The 19,500-nt window shown below is 33.3% G+C and overlaps 1 protein-coding gene across 1 annotated transcript in view; it reads right to left on the bottom strand.

Moving 5' to 3' along the window:
* The window catches only part of LOC148311045 (uncharacterized), a 109,771-nt gene that overhangs the window by 37,627 nt on the left and 52,644 nt on the right, over positions 1-19,500 (bottom strand). The window contains exons 3-8 of the mRNA XM_088257340.1: positions 13,444-13,627; positions 8,666-8,848; positions 7,318-7,467; positions 6,244-6,463; positions 1,466-1,669; positions 635-938 (exon numbers count right to left, since the gene is read on the bottom strand). Of these exons, the coding sequence (XP_088113466.1) occupies positions 635-938; positions 1,466-1,669; positions 6,244-6,463; positions 7,318-7,467; positions 8,666-8,848; positions 13,444-13,627 (1,245 nt within the window). The remainder of the gene's footprint in view (positions 1-634; positions 939-1,465; positions 1,670-6,243; positions 6,464-7,317; positions 7,468-8,665; positions 8,849-13,443; positions 13,628-19,500) is intronic.

Genomic DNA, 19,500 nt, shown 5'->3' with positions numbered 1-19,500 from the left:
TGTGGTTATATGAAGGCAGAATGATCAGTATTATGGTCCAGATTCACGGATAAAAGAATGAAATATTTCAGAGGATGCAGATGACGGGATTCAGATTGAAGGCTTTTACAGCTTTATTGGAAATACGAGAAATATATAGCTCACTCCTTTCAAGAACGTCATAAATAAAAAAAAATTGATTTTTCAGGAGATCGTTTTTAAAGATTATATAATACAATGTATTAAAAATAAATATCAAGCCACTTACTGAACTTTTTACTGTGCAACAGATCTTTTTAGGTAAAACCTGAAGGTTTTTTCTCCATTTGAAAAATATTTAGTATATTTCAATAAATTATTAAACAATACCTTTTCTTCAAAATTCAAAAACAACACTTTATGCGCGGTAGCGGGTAAATATTAAGTTAAAAATATAGCTCTTTTGCTGGGATATAGTACATTTTCTGGGCATTCCGAAAACATACACAATTGAAAATCGACGATTTTTGATTTATGACGTTCTTGAAAGGAGTTAGCGATATGTAGAGGAGGAATGGCTTGAAGTATAGGATAGTAAAATAAAATAAAAACAAAGGTAAGGGTATCATTTACATATTTCTCTATTACATATTTTTAAATCACATATTAAACAAACCTCAAACTCGTCCTGGAGGTTGAAATCTTATTTTGGCTGCTGTATATGGATCTTGATTCATCTCTAGCCAGATAGATATCTTCGTAGTCGTGGTCGTGAGTGCTTCCATTGACGCTCTTCTTGGTGCCGGCGCTGCCGAAGCTGAAGTTGCCGTTGCAGACTCCGTTGCTGTGGCTGGTTTTGCTGTTGCCGTTCGTGAGGGTGATGTTGTGATTGTGATCCGCCGAGCGCTCCGACATGTCTGAGGATGACAGGTTCCCGTCGGACCCGGCACCAGAACTTGACGAGTGAACTTCAACTTTGACTAGAAACAAATACGAGTCTTAGAAACTTTTTAAACAGGTTCATATCAGTGAAAAGTAGAAAAGTATCCGTTTAACTGCTGAAATGTTTTCCTTACAGTATGCTAATATTGTAAAAAACTTGTTTGCAATAATGGTTCATTTAAAATTAAGTGGATTAAAAGGAGGGTAAAAAAAGTTTTTTCCAAAAAAATGCATTTTTATTTTTTGTCGGTATTTCGACGGCGAAAAACGTCGTTATATTGACGGTTTTCAAAGTAAAATGCAAAACCAACACTTTCTGTCCTGTAGCGGGTAAATATTAAGTTAAAAATATGGCTCTTTTGCTGGGATAAAGTACATTTTCTGGGCATTCCGAAAACATGCACAACTGAAAATTGACGTTTTTTGATATATGACGTTGTTGAAAGGAGTGAGCGATATTCGAAATGTAAAAATAACTTCTATGTGGAAAAACTCAGATATTTGAACAAGGAATTGAACACCCAAAATGTTGTCATGAAATCTACTTTAAATGTAACCAAATCACCTGTCATTCCATTAGTCTGGGTGATTCCATTCTCCTGTATTCTGGACGATCTCCTCGAAGAGTTGGCAGTGAGGGTTGTGGACTCTCCACGGGATCCTGGGCTACAGGACTTAGCCTCAAATAAGTCCTTTACTCTATTGTAGATGAGCTCTTGGGGGTTGTGTAGATAGAAGCTGTCACCGCCGACTGATGTGGTAGAAGCACCTGAAAGGAGAAGAATCAGACCACAACATGAGTAAACTAAACGAGAATGAAGTCACACATGAAATGAAAAAACATTATATTTTATCGTATACTTCATTAGCTAGACAGAACATATCGCTCACTCCTTTCAAGAACGTCATAAATAAAAAAAACTTGATTTTTCAGGAGAACGTTTTTAAAGTTTAAAAATATAATACAATGTTTTAAAAATAAATATCAAGAGACTTATTGAACTTTTTACCGTGCACCAGATGTTTTTAGGTAAAACCTGAAGGTTTTTTCTCCATTTGAAAAGTATTTAGTAAATGTAAAAAAAATTATTGAACAATACCCTTTCTTCAAAATGCAAAAACAACACTTTCTGCCATGTAGCGGGTAAATATTAAGTCAAAAATATGTCTCTTTTGCTAAGATATAGTACATTTTCTGGTCATTACAAAACCATGCACAACTGAAAATTTAAGATTTTTGATTTATGACGTTCTTGAAAGGAGTGAGCGATATAGCAAGACAGGACCCCACAAGATTGACCCCAAAATTTGTACGATGGAGACATTGGGAGATCAAAAAAGGTGTCGGAAGACCCCAAAACAGATGGTCCGACGAAATAGTCGCTGCAAGCAGCAACCGATCGAAGGAAATGGAAAAAAGGGGATGAGGCCTAATGGAGGACAGAGGGCTCATGAAAAAGAAGAAGAAGACTTGATTGGCTTACACATTTGAATTTTCATTTGAAGTTGGCTGGATGAAAGGATGAAAGTAGATAATGTGTGGCAAAACGATGTATGATAGACGTTTGAATGGTAAAATAAGATAATATTGAAAAGCTGAGATGAGTATTATCGATAAAATTAATATAAGTGCGTTGAGATGGTTTGGACGCTTGGAACGAGTGAGTGAGGAAAGAACTAAAAAAACAAATAATGAGGCTAATGTAGTTGGGAAAAGGAGCACAGAAGCACCGAGAAAAACTTGGCATGATCAAGTATACTTGAAAGGGGTCTGGTCAGAAGTCGAAATAATCGGCGTGTATGTTTGAGAAGATGGTGAATATGGAAGAGGGGAATAATGTTTTCAAATACAGGTGCGTTTTATTCTCTCTGCGTTCCCCTGTGGAGAAGCGGCGTGATAGTTAGTTAGTTGGTAGCAAAAATCTCGATTGCATTTGAAAGTTAATAAAATATAAGTATATATTATATACCATATAAGTCATCAAAGATGGAGAAGAATATGGAAGTCTGGGCAATTACGGGGCTAACGACCGTAATAGGCTGGTTTAAGTTATCACTTTAAACACATGTAACGTTCACCAATTCTACCTATCATTGACATCCACACTACTCAAATTCTTGGAAGTTCTATATAAATGAACCAATTTTGAAACATTGTTCTTGAAACACAAGAACTTCACTAGAGACATCTATTGGTGAGACGAAAAGAAGCTTTTTATTGAGCAGAAACTCTTTTATTAAATGTAAATGCCCCGTAAAAGCCCAGACTTCCATATTCATCTCCATCTTTGATGAGATGTCAAAAAATAATTTGAAAATAACTCCTGTAATTGGAGATAATACAGATTTTGTGAACACACTCAAAATGTTGTAAATATATATGAGTACTCATACAAACATTTCTGAAGTATCAATGCTTTTTAAAAAATGGACAAAAAATAATTATTTAATACGTACAAAACGGTTTCAACTTTAGTATTCCAATCCAAAAATACGAGCAGCACAAACCACATCGATTTAACAACCTGACAGCAACTAATATTGATCTAGCACGATTCTTGATCTTCAGCGGGAACAATAGCAGAAAAATGCTGATTCGGTTTCTCCCTAGACGCGGTCTTTGTGATTAGTATACGTTTTCTTATCTCACATAGGTAGTAGGAAGTAATATAAAAAGTAATTAGAAATGTCTTTATGCCTTGGGGCGTGATTAATATAATAGAGACATGATATTATACAATTCCTCAATAACAGTGAAAGCTTATCAACTCCATGAATATATTACAATCTTATGATATAATTCGATAGAAAAGAAATCGATTTAATCACCAGTGGATCAATTATCATGAAAATTTAACCGTACGAACTTGAGCGATAGTTTATTTGTAGCGTTAATCGATTGCATCTCTACTAAACACTTCCGCTACAAATCTTATTTTTGTATGGTGCAATAGTGATTTACTTGAAGACATCCAATTTGTGGATCAACCAATCATTGTATTCGGTAAAACGTAAAGACAGCGGCCCTTCTAAAACCATGATGTAATAATTATAATAACAACATGTTGAGTGTGTCCAAATACTTGTTCATAAAATCTGGATTATCTCCAATTACAGGAGTTATTTTTATATTATTTTTTGACATCTCATCAAAGATGAAGAAGAATATGGAAGTCTGGGCATTTACGGGGCTGACGACCGTCATCTGAGATGTCAAAAAATAATATAAAAATAACTCCTGTAATTGGAGATAATCCAGATTTTGTGAACAAGTATTTGGACACACTCAAAATGTTGTAAATAAATTATCTGGTCAAATTATAAGCTTAAATAATAAAAATGAAAATGGTATTTTCTGGCGTTTCTCATGTGTGTGATTATAATCCAGGATTCAGACCTCACATACTAATATAAGAGTTTCTGCTTAATAAAAAGCTTCTTTACATCTCACCAATAGACGTCTCTAGTGAAGTTCTAGTGATTCACGAACAAGGTTTCTAAATTGGTTCATGTATAAAGAACTTCCAAGAATTTGGGTAGTGTGGTTGTCAATAATGGGTGGAATTGGTGAATGTTACACGTGTGTAAAGTGATCGCTTAGTTTAGCATTGTAAAACCAGCCGATGACGGTCGTCAGCCCCGTAAATGCCCAGACTTCCATATTCTTCTTCATCTTTGATGAGATGTCAAAAAATAATATAATTATAATAATTTTGAATAATTTAAAAGGCGCCTTCTTCTTTTTCTTATTTTTCTTATTTTTCCAGATCCTAAAGATCTGTTTGTGCCTCCTCTTGTAGCTCTTCGGAGTTGACTCCCAGCTGTCTTTCCACCTTTTTGGAGGTCTGCCTGGGGGTCTGCGTCCTTCAGGGATTCCTTGAAGAGCGATACGTGGAACTCTGCATCTGACATTCTGTTTACATGATCATTCCAGTATCCCCTTCGTTGTCGTCACCACCTCACGATATCCTCCGTCTCCCACATGCTTATAAAGCGCCATTTTCGTAAAATTCTACCTCAAGGGCGCTTACATACGTATAGATATGGATAATGATATGAAAATGATATCGACATATGAAAAAATATTAAATAAAAACGTCGTCAATCGGCTGAGTCTGAAGGAGGGAAAGTGGAGCCGCCGTATTATTGCGCCACTCTTCTCGGCCTTCTCGGTCTTCTCAAAATGTTAGGCAGGACGCCCCCCTATGCAATGGCAATGCCGAAAAGCAGGTTGCTACTTGGAGCAACACCATACTTTTCTTTTCAAAACCACGTATTTCTTTCGAAGAAAACTTTTTCAATACAAAAACGGTACTTAACACAAAAAAATCAATGACGTCAAATGTTACCTGGGTTTAAAGAAAATTACGTTGCGATTTATCTTATATTGGTTTATTTGGCAGTCACTTTGTGGTAATATTTTATATTTCCATTTTTAATTTGAGTTTTACGTGTTTATGCTATTTCTTAAAATCTATTGTAAAAATCTAAAAAATATTTATATGAAAAGTCATAAACTGCAACAGTTTGAAACAAAAGAAATTCATAAAATTATAAATAAAAATATTTTTTAAAATTAATTTGGCGTTTAATTTGTTGAACTGCATTTTAATTTATGTATTAATTTTTAAATCAAACACAGATTTCTTCAGTCTACTAAGGTGTATTTCATTAACAAGAACACATAAAATATTTATACTGTGACAATTGTTTCGCCTTGTTAGGGCATTATCAAACAAATGTGAAGATCAAATGGACTACGGTCCTTATGTAGCTATAAAATTCTATGTGACAGTTTTAATATGTGCAGCAATTATTTATGGGAGACAACAGTCACAATATTAATTTTTTATACATTTTTGTTAGTAAAATACAACTTAGTAGACTTAAAAAAACTGTGTTTGATTTAAAATTAATACATAAAATAATAACAAACATTAAGACTATGACTAAAGACTCCCCGTGTTGTCTATGTTCCCACTATTTTCATGATTTAAAAAAATGTTTTAATTGAATTTTCAAACTAAGGGAATTTTTAACTACTTTAAAACTAATCTTAGATGCACAAAAGTTTTCCGTTTAGTATTTGTAACTTATATTTATTACTCCATTTTTATATATTGCTACGCGGAATTTTTTTTTTTGTATTATGTGTGTCTCAACTGAAAGATGAAACCACTTTTGTTTTTTAAACAATGATTTTAGAAGCCTGCAGAAGGCCCATTTTTTGACACTACCAGGTACGACCAAATCCACAAAGGCCTATTTTCGGACAATACCAGGTACGGGCAAATTGAACAAAGGGGTGAGGCAGAGAACCGGTTCTAAAACGAAAAGTCATACCTGAACTTTCCTCGCCAGAGGAGGCCGTGTGGTGGGTCGGGGTCCTCATCGGGTTCACGTAAAGGCCGTCGGAGGGCGCATGAGCCGGGCTGGCCACGCCCTTGACGCTGCTCAGGGTGCCGGGGGGGTGCAGGAAGAAGGGCTCGCGGCCCACAGAGGGTCCGCGGGTGAGGGATTGAGAGCGCCTGCGATTCGAATTGACGCAGTCCATCAGCGAGCACTGAAATACAATTTTAAAATACTATTAGTAAATCTATGATATTCTTTAAATCCTTATCCGCACCCGATGGTGCATAGGGTACTGTATAATATAAACGAAATGTTATCATGATCGTTAACTCATGAAGGAAAGGTGATCAGCCCTCCGCTTCAGGTACCAGTCCAGGGTAATATGCTATACTGTCCATGAGTAATGATATCTGTCATCATGAAAAATCTTATTCTTCTTCTTCAAACCCTTACCCACACAGAATGGTGCAGAGGGCACTGCATAATATAAACGAAATGTTTTCTTGATAGTTAACACATGAAGGAAAGGTAATCAGCCTTCCACTTCAGGTACCAGTCCAGGGTAATATTGAATACATATTAGAGTGAGAAAATCACTTATATTTATTTGACCCTTCCCTGGGAATCAAACCCAAGACCTCCAGTACGGTAGCCGAGCGTTCTGACCATTACATTACGGAGGCGCAGGATAATTTGTATAGTAAAGTATTAAAAATACGACTGTTAAGTAATACAGTATGGTATTAAAAATACAATTGTAAAGCATTTTGATGAAGGAAGATGCCAGGTCATAAGCCCTGGGAAGCTCAGACTTCCATCTTCTTTCATAATAAAATGATGAATGATATACGAATTGGTGTCGTATCAAGTTGAGACACTTTTGAAATCCATATTTACCTTTATCAACATTTTTAGTGTGTCAAAATAAATCTCCCTTACCCGAACTTCCATATTCTTCTTCATCTATGTTGAGATGTCAAAAAACTCCTAGTTGGAGATAATCCAGATTTGTGAACTTAAATTTGGACATAAAATATAATATAGTAAAAAGGGATGTTTCCTTACCGCGGAATCTCCAGATCTGCAGGTGCAGGAGTGAACCCCTTTGTATGAGGCCAACCCTTTGTGGGATTCTCTCATCTCCCTTCCTTCTCGTACATCTCTTCCGTCCCGACCTTCCAAGGCAGCTCCGTGTTGAACCAGAACGTTCAGGCACTGAAAATATATATTTTTTTATAAAAATATAACTGAAACATTGTTTTAACGAATTTTATTTTTGGTACTTTTTTCAACCGGTTTCGATAAGCATCTTGTCATCTTTAGGGATGGATGTGAATCAAATATAAAACGGAGGAAATTTATGATTAGGTGAGTAAGCGGGATAAAGAACTGTGTAATTAAGTGAGGGGTGAAGTGAGAGGGGGTGGAGGAATGTTTTTATTATTGATAATTGTTGGAATAAGGAAATATATAAAACAAAAGAAAAAAATAATAAAAAAATAAAATAATTACCCAATCATTTTTCCCGCTTACTCACGTAATTTAACTATTTCTCTGTTTTATGTTCTGTACGTATCCATCTCTAAAGATGACGGTTGGAAATTTCCCAAAAAATTGTTAAATTTTAGTCAGTTTTATTTTATACACTTTTATTAAATATGCCATAAAATATCAGCTATATATCAAAAACGTTAAGAATTATATATATATATATATATATATATATATATATATATATATATATATATATATATATATATATATATATATATATATATATATATGTATATATATACATATATATATATATATATATATATATATATATATATATATATATATATATATATATTTATATATATATATATATATATATATATATATATATATATATATATATATATATATATATATATATATATATATATATATTTATATATATACATATATATATATATATATATATATATATATATATATATATATATATATATATATATATATATATATATATATATATATATATATATATATATATATATTTCTTAACGTTTTTGATATATAGCTGATATTTTATGGCATATTTAATAAAAGTGTATAAAATAAAACTGACTAAAATTTAACAATTTTTTGGGAAATTTCCAACCGTCATCTTTAGAGATGGATACGTACAGAACATAAAACAGAGAAATAGTTAAATTACGTGAGTAAGCGAGATAAATGATTGGGTAATTATTTTATTTCTTTTATTATTTTATTCTGTTTTTATTTTGAATGTATACATTAAATTTAAATTTTTATTTTATTTATTTCTTTTTTTCCCTTCTAGAATCCCAAAAACGCTCTTTTAGGACATCCTGATTCAGAAAACTCCCATAAACTGCAGGTTTTGTGTTTTTCCTTAGATACTCGCCTCGACTTGCTGATTTTCTGCCGCGTCGTTGATGGGCGACTTGCCGAAGCGGTCGAGCGCGATGCGCGCCCCGTGCCCGAGCAGCCAGCGCACGGTGGCCAGGTGGCCGCGCGATGCCGCGAAGTGCAGCGGCGTCGCGCCGTCGCCGTCGCGCAGGTTGGGGTCGACGCCCTGTTCTAGGATCTACAAATAAAGAAAAAAATACTCTTAGAATCCATATCAACACTTTTCAAAAATAATATAATGTGTCAGATATTAATAGTAAGGTAAGTCATTATCTCCACCGACAAGACACACAAGGTGGCTTGATTAGTCTCTACAAAAAATGTTTTAAATATTAAACAAATAAATTGTGATTAAAATAAATGTATATAAAAAAAAAATAATAAATATAAAAAAATTTAAAATACTGTTTTTGGACGATTCCATTTGTAGTTCGCAAGTTGTCGTCCGGAGTGGACGTATTCGCTGCGCAATGCCTAATAAAAGCAACATTTAGGAGTTTTTCCCGTTTTTTAATTGTTTTTTTTTTAAATCACATTTTCATGTGGTGGATGGAGTGTGTGGAAGTTTTTGGCGTCAGGGGAAGGGTAATTAACTATGACTTTACTTTGAGTATTTCAATGTTTTAGAATTAGTACATAAACCCTGATGATGACAATGTTCTTGTCGTAACCGGTTGAAAAAAAGTGTACCAATAAAAAAGTGGTTAAAACAAAGTTGTTTTATTTTATAAAGTTTATAAAATGTGTCACAAAGTATTTGCGGAAAATATTTAAGACATTATCTATTTATTGATTAATTTATTATTAGATTAAAACCAATATTTTTAACTTTTCCACTTTTTTATTTGACCAGCGACCGGGTTTCGTCGTTACCGACATCATCAGACTGGTCTGATGATGTCGGTAACGACGAAACCCGGTCGCTGGTCAAATAAAAAAGTGGAAAAGCTAAAAATATTGGTTTTAATCTAATAATAAATTAAAAATGCAATTCCATCACGAAGTGTCAGTGGATAATATAAATCTATTTATTGATTGATTTGGCGTTCAATTTGTAGAACTCCATTTTAATTTATGTATTAATTGTTAAACCAAACACAGATGATTTGAGTCTACTAAGTTGCATTTTATTGTTAAAAAACACATTAAAATCAATTTTGTGACAGTTGATTCCTCTATTAATGGCATTTTCAAACGAATGTCATAACTAGACTGTTTGAAAATACCATAACTAGGCGTAACAAAAGTCACAAAATTGATTTTTATGTGTTTTTTTAACAATAGAATACAAATTAGAAGAGAAATCAGTGTTTAATACCTAAATTAAAATGGAGTTCTACAAATTAAACGCCAAACCTATAAATTAGTAGCATCCCTAGTTTCATTACAAAATAATTAAATCCCTGGTTCCATTACAAAAGTGTCGGGTTGTGGTACCGTGATTAGTGTCACGCACTCTTTGTTTGTTATTTTTTATATTATTCTCAATATTATTAATATTTAAAGCATGTTATTTTTTGTTTTTAAGGAATAATCCGCAAAGCCCCTACTTTACGAGGCTTGTCTGCAGGTAGGATAGTAAGGATAGAGAAGGCAAATGTGAAAAATACATCGCCAACACTCATCACTTGAAAATAAAAGTGTTATCGAATTACAAAATACTCAATGACAGTGTGATATTGAAAAAATAGTTTTTTTTGCATGTTTTGTATTGTTGTATTCGTTTTTAGATGCTCTCTATCTCTAAAACTAAATCTCTCTTATTCTTTATTTTGTAAGATTTTTTTCACTCGTATCATGTGTATGGTGTTGCACTCGCATTTTTTTAATACATACATTTGATTCCTCAAATAAAAATTAAAAAAAATTTTTTTTCGTTGATGTCATAAAAATTATTTACTAATTTTCATCATGGGAATTGATAATAATAATAATAAAACCCTTATCCGCACCCCAATGGTGCATAGGGCACTGCGTCATATAAACGCAGTATTATCTTGATCGTTTACACATGAAGGAAAGGTGATCAGCCCTCCGCTTCAAGTACCAGTCCAGGGTAATATTGAATAAATATTACAGTGAAAAAATCACTTATATTTATTTACCCCCCCTTAGGAATCGAACCCGGGTCCTCCAGAACGGTAGCCGAGCGTGCTGACCATTACACTACGGAGGCGGACAAAAATAGTAAAAATAATAGTAAAGTAATATCATTATTAAAATAAAAAAAGTATCATATCTGTTTTGTCAAATGGTTACTTACTTCTGACTAGTAATTTGCACTGATTTCTTCTCAATTATTAGTAATACTCGTACTGGCCATGTTTTCTACACTTACATACTACATAAATCGAAACCGGTGATCTAGCGATTATAATAAACGCCAATTTCAAACACATTATATTATCGCCTTGAAATCTGGTTAAACCATTTACATAAACGACACTGAATGAATCAATGACTTATTTCGATTTGAAACATTGTATTTCAAGTTGAAGTATACATTTTGTTGTATTCAGAATATATTCTGTTCATATTCGTTTCAGAAAATACCGTTCAAAAATACCGTAAAGAATATCGCTCACTCCTTTCAACAACGTCATACATAAAAAAACTAGAATTTTCAGGAGATCGTTTTTAAAGTTTAAAAATATAGTAAAATATATTAAAAATAAATATCAAGCCACTTGTTGAACTTTTTACTGTGCAACAGATCTTTTTAGGTAAAACCTGAAGGTTTTTTCTCCATTTGAAAAATATTTAGTATATTTAAAAAAATAATCAAACAAAACCTTTTCTTCAAAATGCAAAAACAACACTTTCTGCCCTCTAGCGGGTAAGTATTAAGTTAAAAATATGCTGCTTTTGCTGGGATAAGGAACATTTTCAGGGCATTCCGGAAGCATGCACAATTGAAAATTGACAATTGTCAAAATATATGACGTTGTTGAAAGGAGTGAGCAATATGCAAAGTCATAATTACACATGGAAAAAAACCGAAGAAAATTTAATTTTGAATCTAGTTTAGTTTTTTTTTTGTTTTTATAAAGAATTCACTACTTAACGTTTCATGGTATATTTAATAATTTTTATATGTACGTAATATAAACAAAAATCCGTATAGGCGCAGACAATAAAATAAAATATACAACAAAAAAATAAACCATGGAAACCTATGGAAAAACAAAATATCATAAAAAGCAAAACAAAAGATTAAAATTGATGTTTCTTTATACCCATAAAATCTGGTGGAAATTCCCTTATTTTATCTGATTGAACAGTCTATTACATGTATACACATTTTTTTAATATAAATTGAGTGTTTATACAAATTATAGACTACGACTCTCGAACGTGACAATGTTATTTGTTTTACAGCCACTACTTAAATCTCAAAACATTGATAACAAATTAAAACATCACTAAAGTGCACTATTAAAAAAGTTATACGTAAAAACATAATTATTATACATAATAATAGCCAAAACACTTTCTCTTGTCTACCAGTAAGTGGGAAAATTATATTACATCTGAAAGCAATTATTTATATCGATTGGCTCCTACGTGCCTAGATGGGAGAATTTAGTATGACCAATAAATCGCTATTTATTATCACGATTCACTGGCTAGATGTACAGATAAATATTTGAAATGTGATTAAGAGCACCGGTGTCTAGTATTACGCATTTTATTACCTGTTTCTGGGCGGCACATGAAAAATGCGTTTATTCTTCTCCAGAAAGCAAAAGGCATTGGTAACCGCGACCACTCTAATTGAAAGGCATAATCAAATATCGGTAACGGATTAAGGTAACACGTGAAACGCGTACCGTTTGTTTATTTAAGCATTAAATTATTTTATATAGTCATTTTCATTTAAGATTTACAAGGTAAATACCACTATTATTTTGTTTAAAGTAAAACTTAAATTAAAAATGAATAGATATTACCACCAAGTGACTGCCGAATCAATTGATGATATCATCATCTCAAGGTGAAACAGTAGTAACTATAATTAATAGTTGACAATAAAAAAATAGAAAAATTCGATATTTGTAAACAAATTAAGTCCAAATTTACCAAATTAAATACGAAAAATAGAAACGACGATGAGTGAATTTATTAATTAACTCGCCATCTACACACCATCCAGGCAATGGTATGTGAAGATAATGGAATTATCCAGACTCAAAATTTGTATAAATAATATTCTGTTTATTCAATATTTACAATGTTTTTAATAATTATATTATTGACAATTATGTTATTACTGGACGACTCTCGGACAGACCAACAAAACGATGGTGCGACAGCTGGAAATTGACACTGCAGGAAGCTAATCCCTCTTAAAATAGGCCACAAGGCCCACACCAAGAAGAATAAGAAGAAAAAGAAGTCTTACGATCCAAACAATGGTATGCGCTGTGACGAGAATGGAACCATCCAGACTAAACCGAATCTAACCTAACCCCAAGGAAGACCACCAAAGAGATAGATTGAAAGCTGGGAACCGACATCGCAAGAGGCCCCAAGGAAGACCACCAAAGAGATAGATTGAAAGCTGGGAACCGACATCGCAAGAGGGATTAGGGTCTTAAAAACAGGCCACAAGGCCTACACCAAGAAGAGTAGAAGAAGACTCACCATCCACTCAAGGAAGACTACCCTCAGGCAGACCACCAAAGAGATGGATTGCCAGCTGGGAATCTACATCGCAGGAGGCTAATCCCTCTTAAAATCAAGAAGATGGGTAAGAAGTAGAGGAAGACTCACCATCCACTTGAGGCAGTCGAGGCAGCCCATCTGGCTCGCGGCGTGCAGCGGCGTCATGCCGTCCCGGGCGCGCGCCAGCAGCGAGCCGCCCGCCTGTTCCACCAGGAAGCGCAGAACGGGCAAGTGGCCCTCCTGCGCGGCCAGGTACACGGGCGTGACGTCATTGTCCATCGCCGTGTTGGCACTGCGAACAAAAATAAACAATGAATCGAGGGATTCCACATTAGCCAGCATGTGAGGATGATAATGGAATACATGAGTTTTTTCGGGCCATGGACCATTTTGAGAATACCTCTCCCGTTAGACAAAACTCTATTTGTGAATGTGATGAGACGTCATCACAAGATGTCACTCATTTAGTGTGGATACGTCCAATTTTTTTAAAAAGAAATATTTTAATAAAAAACAAAATGTGCGAAAGAAGGTATGCAGTTGACGAAAATTGATGAGGTGATAGAGTATATGTAAAGGTCGTAAGTTCGTCAGGTCGTCGTTCATCTTTGATGAGATGTCAAAAATAATAAGATCTATCAGGTTTAGTAGTGTATTATTTAGAAAATATGACGAGTCTTGATTGATATACTATGAGATATTGAATTTATTGTATCTATAGTATTATGTTGTATCAACCTTTTTAATTTACTATTTACTACACATATTCACTATCATTTTTCGGAAATATAAACTGAAAATGCTATAAATCCTTGTACATGCAAGGAGAATTTTATAGGCAACTAATAAATATTATAAAAACATTATTTATTGATTCGGCATTAACTTTGTGGAATGACATGATTATTTTATTAAAATTAAACATTTGAATATACACTTGAACGTACCAGAAGATGAAAACATCTGTCGTTTTTGAAACTAGTCGTAAATAAAAATAAAACTCATGAAAGTGGTATATTCAAGTGTTAAATTTTAATAAAATAATTATAAAAAATACATGAATTTCTTATTTTTGGCATACTTCATTTCTTCATTAGGTCCCTGATGTCAACGATCACTTGAGAGTATCTATCCTTGTTTTGGGCAGCTCTAAACAGCGCCTCGGCGATTCTGATCCTGAATCCTGATGTTTGTATAGTGATATAAGGAGAGAATGCAAGGCTGATATAAACAAAATAAACTATTTATTCCCTGAACGAGAACAATAGATTATACGTCATACCCTAACAACGAATTAAACATATAAACATATCGTAGTCATACAGGAGAAAGTGACCAAGTGCATTGTTTTACAAAAACGTGATCATTGACTATTTGATATCTTACTAGCTTAATATTGCCCTAAAAAAATCCCAAAGGATTTTAAACTTGAAAGTATAATATATTGACCTGTTAAAAATGACTAACTGCATTAGTGTTTATTTTCTTGCCAAGCAAAGTGACTTAAATGGCCCTCCCAAACATTTTACGTTTTGGTAGTTAGTCACTTTCTCCTGTACGACTACGATATGTAGACAAACGAATGTATTACCAAAATTTTCCTTGCATAAAATCCACAATATCACTTATTAGTTTTTAAAACGTCGACATCTACAATCGAAAAGTTTTCATCACAACAGTTATGAAACATTTTATAATATTTTCAAATAAATGTAGTCAGTTCCTTAGATTTTCATTTACACAAACAATTGATATTGATTTTTATTTTTACAACACTTCACTTACAAAATATTTTGCAACTGAATACAAAATTATAGCTTTATATTTTATACCCCACCACTTATGGAAGATGAACGGTGCATGTTAGTAAGCTTATAATTTTTTCTTTATGGAACATTTTTTTTCACATAAGAGCTTTGTATTTTCGAAACACTTGACAGAGTTCAGGCAAGCTTTATGTAGTATCGTACACGAACGTACATTAACGTCTGTTTGAGGTGAAATTTTCTCGACTAATCGTCAATCGTAAAGATGAAAGAGAATCTGGTCAAGAGCTGGATGTATGGAAAGCGGTTTGAACGACATTCTAGTACTTGTTAGGTTAACAATAATAATAGCGAATCGTTGACTTTAAGAAAATCACAAGAACTTTGATGGATAAGTACATGCGTGCATAATTTATGTATATATATATATATATATATATATATATATATATATATATATATATATATATATATATATATATATATATATATATATATATATCTAAGTAAAAAGATCTGTTGTACAGTAAAAAGTTCAATGAGTGACTTGATATTTATTTTTAATACATTTTATTATATTCTTAAACTTTAAAAACGTTCTCCTGAAAAATCAAGTATTTTGATTTATGACGTTCTTGAAAGGAGTGAGCGACTTGTATTTTCTGTTCTAAGAGGAATGTTTTATAATCGTTCCGATCACATTTATGCCACTTTATCTTTCTAGTATTTATCATTTTAGAAAAATCTAGAACGCCATTTCCTCGCGTTCTCAATCTATAATGAAAGAAAACTTGTTATATGTACATTAAAAGAGTAAAAATTATAACGGAAAACAACAAAAAAACCGAGAAAGTAAAAGCGTCGATGAAATATTTAAATTTTTACGAATGAAAAGAAAGATATGGTTCTGAAATCGTTTGCTGTAATTACTGTGCAATTATTATGATATACAGACACATTAATTGGAATATTGCATGTGAGTTGCAGGAATTGTGTATTTAGCATAATAGTGTATTTTATTGGCAGGTGATATATCAATCGTGATAACGATCATCGTACTTCTTTGAGTTGATTGATAGCTATTTAGTTCTGCGAGGAAACTAACAATGAAGTGACAGCCACTCCCCATTTTTCTCTTTATTTTGTATAATCCTCCGTAGTGTTATGGTCAACACGCTCGGATACCGCACTGAAAGTCCCGGGTTTGAAATCCCCAGGGGAAGTGAAATATAAATTATTTTTCACTCTAATAATTATTCAATATAACTCTGGACTGGTACCTGAAGCGGAGGGCTGATCACCCTTCCTTCGTTTGTTAACGATCAATATAACACTGCGTTTATATAATGCAGTGCCCTATGCACCACCGGGTGCGTTGACGGTTTTGTATAATAAAATATATAGTTTTTTTCTAAAAGTTTTTTTCACACACGTTTTATTTGACCAGTGATCGAGTTTCGTCGTTACCGAGATCATTAGACTGGTCTGATGATGTCAGTAACCACATTCACCGCATAAATATGTTTTACTATTCTTTCTTCATTCATTCGATTCACATGCCCAAACCATCTCAACACACCTTTATTAATTTTTATCGATAATACATATCTTACTCTTGCATTCTTTCCTTATATAACCATTCGAACATCATACACCATTTTGCCGCATATTTGTCCGAGAGATCACATTTCTACTGCATATAGGAAACTGTTATCTACTTCTTATTTTACTAACTTTATATTCCAGCTTAGCTTTCGGCGATTACTATTTTTTTTTATAACTGAACATCTATCATACATCGTTGTATGTATTACTCGTACGTATACCTACATTATTGTATATTTATCAAATATAATACAACTAGCGCCATCTATGCTATGTGGTGAGAATTAAAACCATTAATTTTCTCTAGCGGCCGCGCGCCAATCGCGAGCTTCCGCAAAGTTCGCAACCGTACCGTTAGTCGTCGCTAACGGAGAATGTAGTCGGCGGCGGCGTCCGAACCGTTACTTCAGTGCCGGATTTATACTATATTACTCAATTATCAAGTACTAAAATATGGAAGTCTGGGCATTTACGGGGCTTACGACCGTCATAGTCATAGCTGGTTTAAGTGATCACTTTACACATGTGTAACGTTCACCAACTGTACCCATGATTGACAACCACACTACTTAAATTCTTGGAAGTTCTATACATATGATCCAATTTCGAAACATGGTACTTGAATCACTAGAATTTCACCAAAGACATCTATCAAATGACTCCTACAATTGTGAGAAAATCCAGATTTGTGAAAAAGTATTTGGACACACTCAAAATGTTGTTCATCATCATCAGCCTGTGTCCGTCCACTGTTGAACGTAGGCCTCCCGCATGAGTCTCCATCCTCTTCGATCCTCCGCCTTCCGCATCCAGGTCACTCGCGCTATTCTTCTTATATCGTCAGTCCATCTTGTAGGGGGTCGGCCGATGCTTCGTTTGCCAGTTCTTTGGCGCCATTCCAATACTTTTCTTCCCCATCGACCGTCGTCTCAGATATGTCCTGCCCATTGCCACTTGAGTGTGCCTATTCGTTGGGTTTAAAATGTTGTTAAAATATCTTTATTTAGTTAGAAGAAACAAAAATCCAATTAATGATCTATCAACCTTGTACATAATAAGCAAGGTAAAAAAAATGCAATTCCCATCTAAAAAAACCTCAGTATTCTCCTGAGGCACCTATTTTCAAAACTTTCCAGTATCTTGCTTTGAGTTTTGGTAAGGTGCCACGACTCACACCCGCACAGCAGCACCTTAGTACATAAAAATGACGTTTTTTTTTAAAAACATGTAAATATACATATTTTTTAAAAACACCAATAAGCTTAGAGCCGTCATAACTCCTAATCCGACACTGGTTACTATCACTCTTACTTATGTTCTCCGGTTTATACGCGATCTCGCGCATGCACCATTTCACGCACAATTGCCTGCAGAAATGCACCGATTCACCAATGCACCAATGCACCAATGCACGCACTTAAATACTTGAAATACACTCAACTCGAAACAAATAACGGTATCATTGAATTAAACTTTTATTAAATTCAATCGACTGGAAGATATTTGAAATATTGAGATAGTGTCACCAATTTGAATCAATCAAAGCAACCTGTTTTCACCATTTCTGTTTGACATTTCAACATACATAGATGAAGAAGAATACGGAAGTCTGGGCATTTACAGGGTTTACGATCACTTTATAAACGTAAAAACATTCACCATTCTACCCATGATTGATGACCACACCACTCAAAGTTGGTTCCCGATAGTTACCTAAGACAGCGTCGGAATAGATTGTTTCACATTCCTATACACAGGACCAACCTGCCGATGGTTATGCCTGTAGGAAGAGCTACCGCTATATTGAATGATATTACATTGAATATTGATCTGTTTCATGTGTCTGAAGGAGTTTTCCAACGTGGTATTCTTCTGCATCTTTAAATCTTCTTGCTTACTTTTTAATGTATACTCTTTGAATATATTTATGTTTTGTAAATATTTTTTTTTGTTGATAAATTGAATTTTAAATTCAAAAGAAAATATCTATTTTCAATCTTAAATAAATAAAAAAAAACATTCAGTATCTTGGTATGAATTCGTTAAACAGTGCATTTTCATAAACCTAAATTTCTTCTTTTTCTCTTAACATTTAGTAATCCAAACGATTTTCTAATACGAACGACCCACTGCAGAAAATAGATGATGAAGAATATGGAAAGTAGGCATTTACATGGCTTTGATTGGCAACCACACGATTCAACTTTTTGGAACTCATTAATAAATACCTAAATTTATTGCTTTGGCGTTTAATTTGTAGAACTTCATTTTAATTTATGAATTAATTTTTAAATCATACACAGATTTTTATGTGTTTTCAATAAAATACAACTTAGGAAACTCAAAAAATCTATGTTTGATTTAAAAATTAATTAATAAATACCTTAATCATTAATCTCACGAAACTTCATTTGAATTCACTTGAGCCATCTATGGTTGGCTTGAGAAAGATTTTATTTAGCAGGGACCCATATATTTTACATAATAACGGGATTATTTTACAAAATGGGAGACGCCTGAAAACATGGTTTTTTTAATTTTTTTGCAGTTTTTATTATAATATGTATTATTTTACATAAAAATATGATGAAATAAACGTAAAAATAAAATATACCTACAAAGGTACCTAACATATAAGTGAAAATTGATTTTCTCAACATGTAATGAACATCTCCTTCCTTTTGTATGTATATAGATGTGTACATAATAATATAACGTATCACGCAAGAAGTAAGCTACTTTCTTACTGTAATTACGCTTTAAACAGTTAATTATATCAATCATTCAGCCGATG

Source organism: Brachycentrus maculatus, unplaced genomic scaffold (genome assembly GCF_059751285.1).
Source record: "Brachycentrus maculatus isolate JH-2025_06_01 unplaced genomic scaffold, ASM5975128v1 h1tg000078l, whole genome shotgun sequence".
Lineage (NCBI taxonomy): Eukaryota > Metazoa > Arthropoda > Insecta > Trichoptera > Brachycentridae > Brachycentrus > Brachycentrus maculatus.
The sequence above is the reverse complement of the archived record's forward strand: the minus strand, read 5'-3'. Positions and strand labels throughout refer to the sequence as shown.